At 34.9% G+C, this 15,436-nt stretch overlaps 1 protein-coding gene across 2 annotated transcripts in view; it reads right to left on the bottom strand.

The window, feature by feature from the left end:
- LOC115626604 (transcription factor HNF-4 homolog) overlaps window positions 1-15,436 on the bottom strand; it is a 35,563-nt gene that overhangs the window by 9,868 nt on the left and 10,259 nt on the right. Inside the window, exon 1 of one of the 2 annotated variants that reach the window (XM_030521995.1) lies at window positions 9,781-10,415. The exons of the other annotated variant lie outside the window; for it this stretch is intronic. Within the exon in view, the coding sequence (XP_030377855.1) occupies window positions 9,781-9,889 (109 nt within the window). The 5' untranslated portion in view covers window positions 9,890-10,415. Of the gene's footprint in view, window positions 1-9,780; window positions 10,416-15,436 lie in introns of those variants that run through there. 2 annotated transcript variants of the gene reach the window in all.

Below are 15,436 nucleotides of genomic sequence, written 5' to 3'. Positions count from 1 at the left end.
TAGGTACAATCGCGGCATACGTGCAAAGCAAAATCAACGTCAATTTGTGGTTATTTTTAGCTGAAATGTTTTTGTTTTCAAAATGTATAAATATATTTGAGCATATCATAACAAAATACGTAAGCGTGCAGATATTTGGACTGAACATTTTTACTATAACATTTCACTAATTCCAAGCAAGAAACAAGATGTATGGGAAGATGTGTGGGAATGTAAATCAAATCTAAATAAAGACATACAACATTTATAATACATACTTATATACAATACATCGCTTTCTATTGTCAATAAATTTAAAAATTGGGTTAATTTTCTAATCCTATTGTCAGCCAAAAATGAGAATTATTGTAACAGTCAATAAGCTGTTTTTTAAATAATATTTAATTAAATCAACTGCTTATATAACCCTGTATTATTCAAAGATAATTTCCGGCACTTCTTCGAAATAATAAAACTAGCAAGGCCATCTAAGTTAGGTAAAGCCTATTTAATAGATCCCTATCAAGATCAAAACATGGACAACGATTGGAGGCATCAATCACCTAGAACCACACTTCACCATTGATATTCCTATCCTTACTAATATCACATTTTTGGCCATTCTGTAAGTTTTTAATATTCATCACCCTTCCTATTTTATTATGTCTAGTTACCTTCTAATACAATTCCTTTATTTTGTATTGATATCAATACTTTTACAGATATCAATATCTGAATTGCAAGTGAACTAAAAACTTAATTGAAAAAAATTACTCAATTAAATACTTGGCGACTAAAAAGAAACTTCAATGTCAGTAATTAGTCATGCCGCAGAATAAAAGCACATATGTATGAATTCACATATTTATAGATAAGCGGTTATTACTTTATAGTCTTTTTCTGCTATCGAACTGAAGGTTGAGCATTGTAAGTGCCATATACAAGTTGAAAAGATATAAAGCTGTATTCAAATTTGTAAGTAATTCATACTAAGCCAATATAAATAAATAAATCAACGAGCCATGTACTATATAATCAATGTTGATATATTAAAATATTTTCCGCATTTTGAGGAAGTCGCATATTCACCATTGCCAGACAATAAAATATATATATTTCAATTATTTTGCGATTACTATATTAGTATACTATTTATTGAGGCATTTTTGTAACTGTCTCCTTTGTATTTGATGTAATACTTCGTGTAATTTCTCAAAGAAATGTCTTTGCAGACGACATTCTGCAAAAATTGTAGACTCCTAAAGAAATCGACTCAGCAGATTATATTTCCTCAGTTATTGCTATTTCTTTAAAGGCTATCTACCTACATAAGTTTCGATTCATTGCACACTATTCAACATTTGAATGTAACGAATCACGTAAAATATTAACCAACCAGTATATACTTGAATTAACTAACTAGTACGACTGCAGGTCTATAGGTCTGTTGCATGGCGATAAGCCACAATTCTTTTTCAAGAGCAGCATACTTTTGGGGGTAACGTGTTGAATTTCTCGACCTAAGCCAGATTTTAGGACCTTTATTCTGAAAAGCATTAAAAGCGACTAACAAAAGAAGAAATGTTAAAAAAGAAAGCAGAATTCATTACAAACTTTGAAGAAAAAGTTGCTTATTTACTTTAAAAGCAAACAACTTTTCTAACTGAAACAACCATCTTAATCGATTTACTATATTTTATTAAAATTGACAGAAATAATTGAAAGAGTATATTTTCGGCGAACAGTTTCGTGATTATTTCGCAGTCAGATTTACGATTTTAAGAAACGATTTTCATGCACATGTGCATGAAAAGAAACAATATAACTCACTATATACACGAATGGACTGAACAAAAGATCTCAATTATTATTGCATTTCGCATTATAACCATATAGGCGACAACAAAGACTTCCAAGTCTAGAATTAGCTAATTTCGCAGCTCCAATGCCAGGCCAGGCACCCCACCTGCCCCCCTTCCCCACCCACACATATACTTTTTTTATAAGCGCTTATCGGCAACAACAACATTTTCAATAACGTGCCTAATGGCGAGCGCTCAACTGATAGCAGGGCATATGGAAAAATATACTCGTATGTACTAAGTGTATATTCGTATACTCGTATATAAGTATTTCAAATCGAAACTATACATTACACACGATTTGGCGTGGAAGGAAAGTAAGCAACGAAATGAAAAAAAAAATAAGGAAAACAGTGAGTCAACGACGAGCAGCGACATCAATAATACTATAGTGTGTAGTTGTTGTTGGGCTTTTGTTCTATATTGCCATTCGATTTCCAATTGCGTGTCAAAAGATCAAATTCAGCTAAAAATGCGTAGCCACGAAATGGTTTTCAATTGCCAGGTGGAAGCACTTGGGAAATCGAATACCGAATTGACGCATACTCTTGCAATGCTACGATGATTGTGCATTAACAAAGCTAATGATTACTCATTTGCATAAATTCACATGTGTGTGTGTGTGTGTGTGTGTGTCTGTGTGTAAATAGCCGCCCACGCAGTCGACTGATGATCAACGTCAAATATTCAAATTTGCAATTGTCATGCCTGGCTGGGTCAGAGGCGGTCATTCATGTACCCATCTGGAAATCCAGCAGCACTCGCATGTACATAAGTATTTATTAAATCTGAAAACTTGTAAAATGCCCTTTATTGAGTCGATACAATATTGAAATTTACATTTTTATTGATTTTTCGCATACACATGCTATACTGTAGCTTGTCAACTTTGTTGCCAAAGACGAGGCTGACTCGTCTCTATAAAACTTGATCTATGGTATATTTAGCCGTTTATAGTGTAATTTCTGACAAGAACAGCAATATCTCATGCTCCTCCTTCTAATTAACTATAATTAGTAGGAACATAGCTTTTACTAAGAAGCAATTCTCAAAAAAATAAACGAAATATCAAAACTAGACTTTGCATTGTGCATAAATAGTTTTTTAAATTTTATTTCCAGGTGCATTGACAGAGAGGGCGTTCAACCTTTTTAGAGCTTGGACACTCAGAACCTACAATTAAATAGTGTGATTTGTAAAAACTTTACTGTTTTGTGTTGGCCAAAGGCAACAAATAAATGTTCAGCTCAGTTTCTAGACTGCACGCGGCTCTCACATGCATTGAAAACCATAAAATATTTCAGCAACTCATCGTCCACACATCCGTTTGCATACTTTGTAGGGTCCAAAATAAATCAACCTATTCTACCAACCTATTTCTATATACTATTCTAGCCAATTTTCTGCAAGATTCATCTATTTTAGCATTGCAAGATAGATGTAGATATTCATTTGTTGCAGCGCTACAACTTTACGTTTGTTAAGTACATCTTTAATCGACATTGGCTTGATAGAAGCCGAAGTAACACTGTGCGATCGGTAGAAAATAATTAAAAATTGCTCAGAAATAAATATTTAAATAAAGGACCAACATTTTGTGAACACTATTGTGGCTGATGATGAAACCTAATGTTTTCAAAAGGTTTCCAAGCATAATGCCGAACAAGTCATTTGGAGAAGTCAAAAATGAAGACAATATTGTTTTATTTCTGCGATTCGGAGGGAGGCATATTTACTGGATTAAAATAAAATGCGATCATAAATCAATGATCATCTCCGTAATTCAGCTATTTTATTAAAGTACCTATCAAGCTTACTTCGTTTAAACAACATTTATGTATTCTTTTGCAAATAATTGTCCATAAAATTCACAATATCATATTTATGTGTCTTATTTTCTTTTCAGAAAATGAAAACAAAAGCCCATTAATAATCATGTGCTTCACAGTTATACTTTCTAATTGGTTACCAAATCTTGTTGTCTTTATTAACAACTTGGTTTATATAATGTGCAATGTGTGATATTTTGCTAACAGCCCGATTTACTGAACTGCTTTCAGCAAAACAAACAACAATAGTGCTGAGCTCATTCCCGATTAGTTGACCTACGGAAAACCCTAGATATCTATTTGGATTGCTGCACAATCCTCCACTACGTCATTGGCACCTTTCGTAATATTATTTTAGTAGTTTATCATTTATTTGATCATTATTTAGCTAATCATTTAAATCTCGCCGGATGTTTGTCAGCGGCATTGGAAAATTCCTAACCAACTGCATATATGCATAGATTTTAGTGTTGATATTATTTTTAGAGGTGGATAAAGAGTATGTCAATATCGGTGGATCAAAGTTGCAAGAAAACAAAGGGGGAAATATGAAGCGTGTGCCTGTGAAATGTTCTATGTGTACACACGTAGACCTCAAACGATAAACGCCTGTTATTTGGGCAATTCCGATGCGTTCATTGGGTTAGGTCGGCGTTAAAATTAGCGGCAAGGGTCTGAAGCAAACATTAGGCTTTACAGATCCGTCAATTGGGTTATGTCAGCAAATAGGGAAAGACTTGCACTTGCACTCAAACAATATAATCAATTAGTGGTCATTCCAACTTGAGCTTTGGTGCATAGTTTCTAAGCCATGTTGGCAGGCAGTATTGGCAGACTGGGCTGCAGTGTGAGGTGCGATTTGTGGCCTTGATCCGAGAAACCCCAGGGCCCGTAGTGCCATACATATATTAAAACTTGATGTGTGGCTACAGTACACTGATATAATCATAAAAACGCGCGGTTTCTATGCGACTTTTGAGCTTCTTGCATACTGGGAAGTTCCAATAGTTTGCGGTGTTGTTGTCGCCACAATTATGGAAGGGTTCTATTTATTTAGACTGATCACAAGCGACACAAATAGAGCGTAGTTTGCAGTAAGTCTTAGAATACTGATCACTTATTCGACGTGCAGTTACTACTTTACGCTAGATATGGGCATTTTGCGATCATGATCCACTTTGAATATAGATTGTTTTGATTTTATTCATTAATTCACTAAAAGTTTAAGAGTTTTTGAATTGTATCCTTGAACTTTGAATGCCTCTAAAACCTCTGAACTGTATGCCTTTGACGAAAATTTGCAACACCTCTTTTAGTCTAATATAGGAAATGGTTAAAATTAAATGCCGTTCAGGTGCTTATAAAAGTTTAGAATTGTTCAATAATAATTAAAAAGATATCTTTATTTTTGTCAAATAGGTTTTAAAGCACTGCACATTTGTTATCAATTCATTTACTTATAAATATAGCGCCGTTATTTGGAAGTCCAAAGAAAAGTAGAATCAGTATTAATGAGCTAAGATCTAAGGGTCTTACTTTTAATGCGTTTAAGTACTTTTTCTAGTTTTAATTAAATATGTTCTTAAAATTTTTAGCAACTTTTTAGTGCGTTTCTTTTTCCTTTTCCTTTTCGTTGCTTCTTTGTTTAATAATTTCGGACAAAAGTGAACAATTTTGTGCTTAATTGGGACTTTAAATGTACATGTCTTACTGTCTGTTTTTCAAATAGATTTTTTTTCTTGGTATAAAGAACATTTTTAATTTTACTTCAATCAGCTTTATATGCGTATTAAGAGCTCCTTTCCATTTAGCTGCACTTGCACATGAGATACGATTTTTATTGCCATTTCATTAGTTTTATGACTAATAATTGCACACTTATTGTGTATAATTAAAATACTAAAAACGTCTCAATTAAATTGTTATTTTGAAAGAACACAACACACACACTCAAGCGTCGACTACATATAACAACAAATACAATAATAACAACAGCACAGTGGACCAATCATATATATTAGAACATATAGTATATGACTTGCACAACGGCTTAGTCTGGCTATTGTGTCTATCGTATATGCCTGATTACATATAAATTAAAGCTACAGCAACAAATAAATGACGGCGCCTCAAAAAAATCAAGTCAAGTGTAATTTTCATTATAATCGTATATAGTAGTAGTATGTTTGCAGTTGTATTTGTTTCTGTAATCTCGTTCTTGTCATTTAATTGGGCGCTAACGTGTTTCAGATACATTTGTATCTCTTAATAGTCGCTTGCAATTAAACAGTTTTGGCCTTGAACTGCGTGGCACACACACACAAAACTACATAGACAACGACATTTAGAACTTGACTCTTACATATAAGCTTTAATAAAATAAGCCCGCTCGTAAATCGCGCGCCGGACAAATGTCTCAGAATATGAATATATAGTACTTCACGTATATACAAGTCTGTATATGTATGTGCTCTTCCTCTGACTTCGGCTTAGGTTTGTTTGCTTAGAATGGGTTTTATAGCAAATATACTATTTAGAATAGTTTAGAACTTTAAATGCCATATTGCGCATACGCCCCATGCCACACAAACTAATGTAGGAAATCTAAAAACAAAAATGAACTCTTTGGTTATTCTACTTTTATTACAGTATTTGTCTATAATTTCCTGCCACCTTCCATATTTAGTTCAAATAGCTCCTCTATTTAGCAAATAATATTTTGCCATTATTTTTTAATCAACTACACATTTTTGTAGTTATTATAAATTTGCATTAAATACAAATTGAAATCATGGCCCTTCTCGAAACCCCCTTCTTAGTATTTGACATTTGTTATTAGCGGCAAGCAAATATTATTGTTTTAAAGTTATAGTATAAAGTAAATTCCTACACAGATAGCGCCCTTTTAATCACAAGGTGCTCAGGAGATTAGGAAGCCTACCACCTTGCCTATTGGTACCTCGATTAGTCATCCAGAAGATTAAAAGGCCACTTCAAACAAATCCCTAATAGCTTGACCATAAGCTGCACTTCACAATATGGGAATATATTTTAAATCAAATATAGAGCCCATCAATTCTTAGTCTAAATGTCTTTCAAGAAGGGATATGGATACCCATTTATAATATAAATATGTCTGTATTTCTATGTCTAGTAGTATTTCCGGTTAGATAAATACTACTGGTTAGCCGATGATTATTTTATAAGGTAACTGAATAATTACAAGAAATTAAGTACAACACGTGTGTCGACTTTATTGTTGTTGTTATAGTTATTATTACAATTGTTGCTGTTGTGGGACAGAAAGGGGTCGCAGGGTTACATGGCGCATCACCTTGGCAATAAATACATATGTATGTATCCAGCTATATGGTAATATTTAGCAGAGTCGTCAATAATTTGACGTATTCAGACAGATTTTCAATGCAGCACCAGTTAACAATTAACTTAATCATTCATGTGTGAAGAGCATAGAAATATTTTTATTGTGTTTGCTTATTTCTTTTTTCCACATCATCTATGCGACAACTAATATGAAATATGAAAATTTCGGACATTTGAGCAACTTCGAGAGCTACCCACAATTCGGCATTATGCATAATCTAAAAATAAATATGCGACGCATATTATGTTGATTGCAACTTTATATTTGTACGTCCATTTGAGCGAAATCTTATCATCAAAAATAATAAAAGAAGCAAACTATGTAAATGTGTGGCATTATCTTAAAATCCAGACAACAGAGTTCAGATATGGAAACGCTAAGCCAGCCATTTAAAGTCAAAGATTATAGCCATTAATACCCCAAATCTAGTCCAGCAGCGATAGTGAATAGTTTGTTCTTCGGCATACTACGGATTTCAACTAAAAGTGGGCTCGTCAAACGAAGAGGCACACCCGAAAGTGCTGTTTCTTATCGTGGAAAAAGCAACACAATATGTTTAAATCATTAAAAAGAATATTACGAACATATCGCCTGATTTTGATTTATTCCTCATGTTGCCACTTATTTGTGATTATAAAACCGAGCCGAAAAAAACACCATTACTTCTATCTTATCAGTGCCAATCGATTGTTCGCATAGCAATTTTGACAATATGGTTAAAATAAAAATTATAACAAGATAGAACGCTACAGTCGAGCAAGCCCGACAGTAAAATAGCCTGTACTCTCCACAAAAAGGAAAAATTAAAAAAAAAAAAAATTTAAAAGAAATTAAATTATTAAAAACAAGAAAGGAATGCTAAAGTCGAGCAGGCTCAACTCTTAAATACCCTGTACCACCCCACAAAAAAGTAATTTAATTAATTTAATTAAATTAATTAATTAATTTAATTTAATTAATTAATTTAATTTAATTAATTAACTAAATTAATTTAATTAATTAACTAAATATTCCATGCATGCATAGATACATTTACATTTACATCAGAATCGTGCCTTATGCGTGTTTGTGTACTGTACATATGTATGTATGTGTGCATTGGGCCTGGTTATATGGCTATAACTTTCTTTCCAATCATTCTATCATAATGAAACTTGGTATACGGATATACAATTACTAACTGGATGTGTCTACCAAATTTCAGTTCAAAATTCCAAGAATTACGGGAGTTATAGAAAATCGTTAATAGGGGGGGAGTGGGGGGGTGGATCAGAAAAAATGAACAAACTCGTCCTTTCTCGGTCTCAGGAGAATCTGTATACCAAGTTTGGTTATTCTAGCTCTTATACTTTCGGAGATCCTTGCGTTCATACAGACAGACAGACAGACAGACAGACGGACAGACGGACAGACGGACAGACGGACAGACGGACATGGCTATATCGACTCGTCTTCTCATCCTGATCAAGAATATATATACTTTGTGGGGTCTGCCACGCCTCCTTCTGTGTGTTACATACATGCGCACAAAACTAGTATAGCCTTTCACCCTTTGGGTACAGGCTATAAAAATATGTATAGTATATAGCGACATCTAATATTAACTTTCTTTCAGCGATAATTCCCGCTCACGGTGACTAAACGCAAATGTGATAGGCACGTTGTTTTTTGCAGAAGAAAAATGTTATCGCAGTTCTATAGAAACCACAATTCTATACAATAGCTGCGAAAAGTAGTCTATAAATAGTATTAAAAATATTGATTTACCAAATTAAAATTCATTTTAGTAGCCTACCACACCCTGTTGGAAGACATTTACGAACAGCGTCTGGAATCGAATTGAAATCAACTAATTTATATAGGTAACTAACTCCAAGATAAACTCCTTAACCTTATTTGTTTCAAACAATAGGTCTGATTAAATAAGAAGTAACATCACTTGAAATTTATGGTTTATGGTTGCTTCATAAACATTTGAGAAATTGAACTGAAGGCAAGATGAAGAGAGAGAAATAATCTTAATTCTGATATACTCCTCTGTAACTTTATTAAATAAATTTGTATATTATTGTTATTATTTTCGCACTCTACTGTGATTAAAGGCAGTAAATGGCTACAATGAAATTATTCTATTTTATATAATGAATAATATATATCTGTTTTTACGCCACTCTGTGTGTTTGATCGTCTGTTTAAAAGCGTCGATCTTGGAAAATATAGATACCAGAGCCCCAAACTTAAATGTCCTAGTCTTATATTTTAATAACTTACTAAAATGATTTTCAAATGTTTGTCTGTATGACGAGACGCATTTTGAAAACTATCAGAGCTACAGGCATCAATATTTAACTAACATCCATTGTAACTCATCCATTGCAAACAAAAAAAGATGCGTAGATTCTCTACAAAATTATTATTTTTCGGCCATGCTGCCAAACTATTTGACTGTATGAACGCCTTAAGCTTGCAACCCATTCGCGTTGGATCCCTCAAAATTGGCATTAATGTTCTGCTAATTTTAATAAGCCTAATTAGTGGCTTATGTTTAATTTTTCTATCATTTTATTTTTCTTCGCACTCGAAATGGAATCATCAAATTGAAAATGTGACGGGTTTGTATGATGTAGAAGCAGGTGTTCACAAGAATAAAAAAGGATATTAGAGAAGTTGAAGTTATGCAGCAGTTATCCAATAACTATATAATATTTGTGAAATTATAACTCACCCATCATATGCAATAGGTTCTCTTCTAGCATAAATGCATCTTCATAGCCCGAATTTGTTAGATTCTCGGTTTTCATATTTAATAAACTGGGCAACATTGAGGCGTACATTTAGGTAATGTTTAAATATGCCACACAAATATTAGATATTAGGTATGTATGTACTTATTGTTAGAGCTGAGCTCTAGTTCCTTGCGAGCGATGTGTTTGGTGGCAAATATTTGAAATCCTTCACACTTTTGCAAAAATTTATTTTTCACAAATTCTTGTTGTTGCTCTAGCTGCGGCGAACATTTTTTTTAGCTACTCGTAGACACACGCACACTATGTAGTATATGTATATAATTGTATGTATATACACTGAAGTAAAGTTAAATATTTGCACAAATTAAAAAGGAAAATAGCGACGACAGACGTGGCTGCCAATATTTACATATCACGGTTTTCTTATTTGTCTTCGTTTTTTCGTCTACATTTAATTTCTAATAATGTTGCAGTGCACACATAACAAATGCAAATTAATCACAAACAGGAAATATAGCGACGAGTTATCTCACAACAGTCCTTTATACATATACACATATATGTACTATACGTAGTATATAGTATAAATAATAATTTTGAAATTTTCTATGCAGATTCTTCCAAGCCGACCGGCAATTCTCAAGACTCTCGATTCAGCGTTTCCCGGTGTCTCTGTCTCTGTGTGTATTATAACCACCCAGTGCAAAACACTGACTAAACCTCAAATAATGTTCTCAACACGTACTAACTGTCTTAATATTATTTGTTGTAGATATAGAAGTCGGCATCGGCGTCGCCGTCAACGTCAACGTCAACGCCGACGTCAACGTCAACGTTTGTGCCGATCGTTTGCAGTCGTCGGCGTAGCTCGCGTCGTTGGCCGCCGTGCAAACAAACATACATAGACATAAAGTTTAATAAATATTATTACTATAGTTGTTCTTGTTGTTATTGTTGTTGTTGTTGTTGCTGGCGCACTTGCCTTCATTGCGCACTCATCTTAGCAAATTTGTTAACAATTTACGCTGATTACGAGTCGGCCGGGCGGGCACGAAGGCGCCTCGGGGCATGCGCAAAGCGGGCCGCTCGGCTTTTAAGACGAACGAGTCGAGTCGCGTCGAGTCGAGTCGAGCCGCCGTCTGTTATCAACGCAGGTTAATCGTCTATATATGTATGTATGTACTTGTGTATGTATGTATGTCTGTGCATGAACAGTAAACTAATACTAGTACATACGTATAATTCTAATTGTTTAATGGCATATATAAAATGCTTCAAATAAACACACAAACACACACACACACTCATCAAGTTTATACTTACTTTTATGTATGTGTGTGTGTGTGTCCATGCAGTAGGTATGGAGCTGTTAAGTTGTTCTCTAGCGTGGCACATACATATATAAGCTAAAATAAGACCCTAGATTTGTGGCGATTATCACGACTAGGGGGTAAGTGCATAGGCACTCGATTCCCAAATGGTAGCGAAATCCCTAGCGGCGATAACTTATCTAAGAAGTGGGTGAGATTAACAACAAGATAGGCAGCAAAAGGTGTGAAAGAAAAGAAAACGAACAACGATAGCTGTTCGTTAGCAAAGCCCCTTTCACAATCACAAGAAGAATTTAAAATTCACAAATTGCGGGGGTCTAAGAAAATTTATAAATCTCTAAAAAAAAAACAAAAATTTATAACCATAAGGCATAAGGCAATATTATTAAACAGTCAAAACATGTCCACAATAACATGGAAAACGGATAAACTAACTAGGGCTTAAGTGTAAAAGACAGCCACTTCAAAATGGGAACAATAGTATTAGTGGCATCTTATGAGCAGTCCAAATAAAATTCAAGCTATTGATAATTAATTTGTTATATTTAAAACCTAAAACTATGGCCAGGCAGCAATATAATTTTCGCTGATAATTTGGCAAATTTTATAAGTTCAAAAGATACTTCAATGGAATTTTGTTTTCAAATATAGTTTTCTGCTACAAAAGCTGCTTTAGAGTTTTATTTCTGTATTAATTCTGTTCATATTTGACCCACGCCTTGCATTACTAAAATTTTTCAATCTGAGCTTCGAAGCAGTTGAATACTGAGCTTATTCGATTCATAAATGAATAACGTAATGAAAAGTAAAATTTAAAGCTTTTTTAATGGTTTTCTTTCTAACTATATAGAGCTGCCATGGAACGGGAAACTATCGTCAAGGCGCCAATATTCCCATGTCTTTGCGATTTGGAATCGCTAGAATCGTGTTAGATTTTGTTGCTGCAGCCTAAAAATGGCGTTTTAATTTCAAGTTGAAGAAGAGTTATTGATTCTGCACTTAAAGAAATTGCTTGTGCTTGGCATTTTGTTTGACTTTCTTCAACTCTCGTCAGCTATTCAGAAGTGCTGGCTTGGTTGTTATCAAATGATTAACAATTTAAATTCGAAATTTTTCCATACCCCCACGTCAGGCCCCAAATCTTTGAACTCATTTATGTTTAGAACCCCAATTCGACTGGAGAGTGCATTAAATCGTCTAATCAGTTACATGGCAGCATCAACAGCAACAGCAGCTCAACTAATCGCATGTAGAATTATTAACGCATTTTTATGAATATTTATATTTGTTGATCAGCTCACTTTCAGCTTCGCAAACAAACGTATCGCACATCGGCGAGAGCTTATCAAACCGGAGCTCCTCGCGAGCCTCAGTAGCAACAGAGGTCGCATGTCTTGTTGTTGTTGTTGTTGTTGTTACTGTTGTTGTTGTTATACATACACATGTAAGACAGAACTGTCCACAACAGCAGAACAGCAACAACGATCGCTGAGTAAGCTATAGTGCTGAGCTGTCAAAGGCGTTTGGTTATCAGTCGCCGCAATAAATAACAAGTGAGAAACAGTGGCTAGGCTGGACACAAGCGGCATATAAGTATTTAAGTATGTGCGAGTATGTGGGTACACTTAGAGAATTAATGTACACATTTATTTATTCCTCAGTGTGCTCTAATGGTTTCGTTTCTTCGTGCAGACTTATCAAGTATCGTATAGTATATATAAGTTTAGAAAAAGGAATTCAAAATAATTAATTTAATTATTAGTCTTTTGGCTGAAAATATTAAGCTTAGAATTTCCTAAAATTCGAAAACATATATAAATAATTTACTTCGGTCTCTAAACTTTATTTAAGATCTGTCCTGGATTGGACAGTTATTAAATTTTACGATAACTTTGAAGTTTCAATTATAATTAGATGAGTTAACTCTGAAGCTTTCAAAAAAGGATAGAGATTGAAATTTACAGAACTTTTTTTTTTTCGAATGTCCGCACCAATTGAAGGCACAAAAGTGTACAACAGGTTTTAAAAATATGCTTGCGAAACATTTCAAACAAAAGATGCTTAGTTTTTATTCATATGGCAATTATCTTTAGTATTTGGTCATTCACAAAAGGCTGTTTTTTTAATCTTGATGCTGAAGAAATTAAAAATGAATGCCCTTTTTAGGAATACAAGTACTCCTATGGCTTCTGGTTATATAGCAATCAGCTTGTGTTAGCTGTGATATTTCCAATTTAGAGCACACCTTCAAAACTCAATGCACTTTTTCTTTGAGTGTATACATGCACACTCATCTATGTATGTATGTATGTATGCATATGCATGCAGATAAGGTCTGCCAGGCTCGTCGCCTGGCCGTACCGGTCGCTTGGGCTCCCAGGCCAAATGGTTTGAACAGCTCGCCTCGCCACTCGCAAAAACAAATGACAATTTTTCGGTCTTGAGCTGAATGCAAGCTCTTGCCCGAAGCGTTGATTGATACCGCTGATTCAATTGAAAATAATTTGTGATTGTCATTCTACACCCGTGGCACATGCTTTTACTCATGCACAATCATTATTGTGCCGTTGACGACGACGATGACGCCGAAGAAGAAGAAGACGGCGACGGCCACAACGACAACGACTACAACGAGGCGGTAGCCAGGGGAGCCCGCCGGCTGCTTTTTCATTTTTGTACTTTAACCGGTACGCTATACGGCGGAATTTCTGTGACGAAACAGCGGAGCAACAGCGTCCGCGGCATTGTTGTACATACATTCGTATGGATTGCTTTTATTTTGAATGCTCGCTGCTGGTGGGGAGGTGCTGGTGTCATTGGCGTCACTTGTTCGCCAATGGTTCTGCCATGGCAGCAATCCGATGGAACGCGACTTTGGTGGGCCAGCGAATGACAGATGGGACATACGAAAAAGTTAAGCTCTAACTAACAGTTAATATTTGAAAAGTTCAAGTTGATTTTAATTCTAGTTTTGCTCGTTTTCTAAATTCATTTTTCCACACTCAAGCAGTAGTTCTTGTTCTAGTCTAGTTTTAGTTCGGCTAAAAATAAGGAAATGCCTTACAAACATAGTAAGGGACTGCCTCTCTCCTATAGACTAGTTTCTGATATAAACGAAAACTTCTAGAATATAACAAAAGATGTCTTTGGTAACTGATTGTGCACTTTTTTTTACCAACTTATCTATCAATGACATCATGGCATTAACTCATATTAACTTTCATATTGTAGAGCATAATAAAAGTTTCACAACGCTTCATCTTCACTATATGCCTTATTGTGCCAAGGGTGCCACAATAACGCGATGTCATCACAGTATTCAGTATAGTTCAGTTCCTTCAACATTATAATGCACAGATATTAGGAAAAGTTTAAGAATTTCTTTAAACTTATATTTTCTCTGCTTATTAATTATTCTGTTTCCAAAGACACTGCCTCTTTTTTATAGGTAATGTGAAATAGAAAGCAATTTCAATCCATGCGTAAACTCATTATTGATTTGTATACAAGTATAGTTTTCTTATCAAACAGGTTTACGGATATTATTTACCGAGCGAGTTCAGCGATCTTAGTGATCAGCAATCGAATTTAACGTCACTTTTAAGAGCAAGCCTGTCTATACCGTTCTTAATAAGCATTATTATTGGCAATTGCAGACGTTCTGCTTCTTTTTATGCATATAGTATATAGTGGGTACAGCCTATTCCGGAAAACTTGTATTCCATTTAATGAGACAGCTGTTGCTGAGTCTCTGAGTCAAATCGTCTGCTGTTGTCAGCGACTTGCACGGCCATTCGCTTACCATATGGAGCGGAGATTGCAAAAATCGCAATTACAGAATTATGGGGAGTATGGAAGATGCAGTGCGACATGACGCATATGTTTTGGTTTGAAACGCAAGCACATCAGTGATTCATAAAGGGTCGGATCAGCGGCTACTGTGCGGTTGCTATCTGAGCTTCCTACACACACACACACCGAATGGGAAAGAGAGAGATAGAGAGAGAGAGAGAGAGATAGAGAGAGAGAGAGAGAGAGAGAGATACTGTGTGTAGATACGGGTGTGACGAAAAACACTGAAGATACAATAAGTAGTATCGTGCAATAAGTATAGGAGGAAAAATGGAAAATAAAATGCATGTCATGTTCGTGTCGCTTGTCGCTTTTCCCGGTGCCCACATGTGGCCTGAAGCCCTCGCCAGCCATTTCCAGCGAATTATGAAAATTAGCCAAGCCAGAGTGTGCAAAGAAAGACACTTCTCCTCACTTCGGTTTTGCCTTTTTGCAGTTTTTGTTGTTTCTT

Source organism: Scaptodrosophila lebanonensis, unplaced genomic scaffold (assembly GCF_003285725.1).
Source record: "Scaptodrosophila lebanonensis strain 11010-0011.00,11010-0021.00 unplaced genomic scaffold, SlebRS2 tig00000085-arrow-pilon, whole genome shotgun sequence".
NCBI classification, from domain to species: domain Eukaryota; kingdom Metazoa; phylum Arthropoda; class Insecta; order Diptera; family Drosophilidae; genus Scaptodrosophila; species Scaptodrosophila lebanonensis.
The sequence above is the reverse complement of the archived record's forward strand: the minus strand, read 5'-3'. Positions and strand labels throughout refer to the sequence as shown.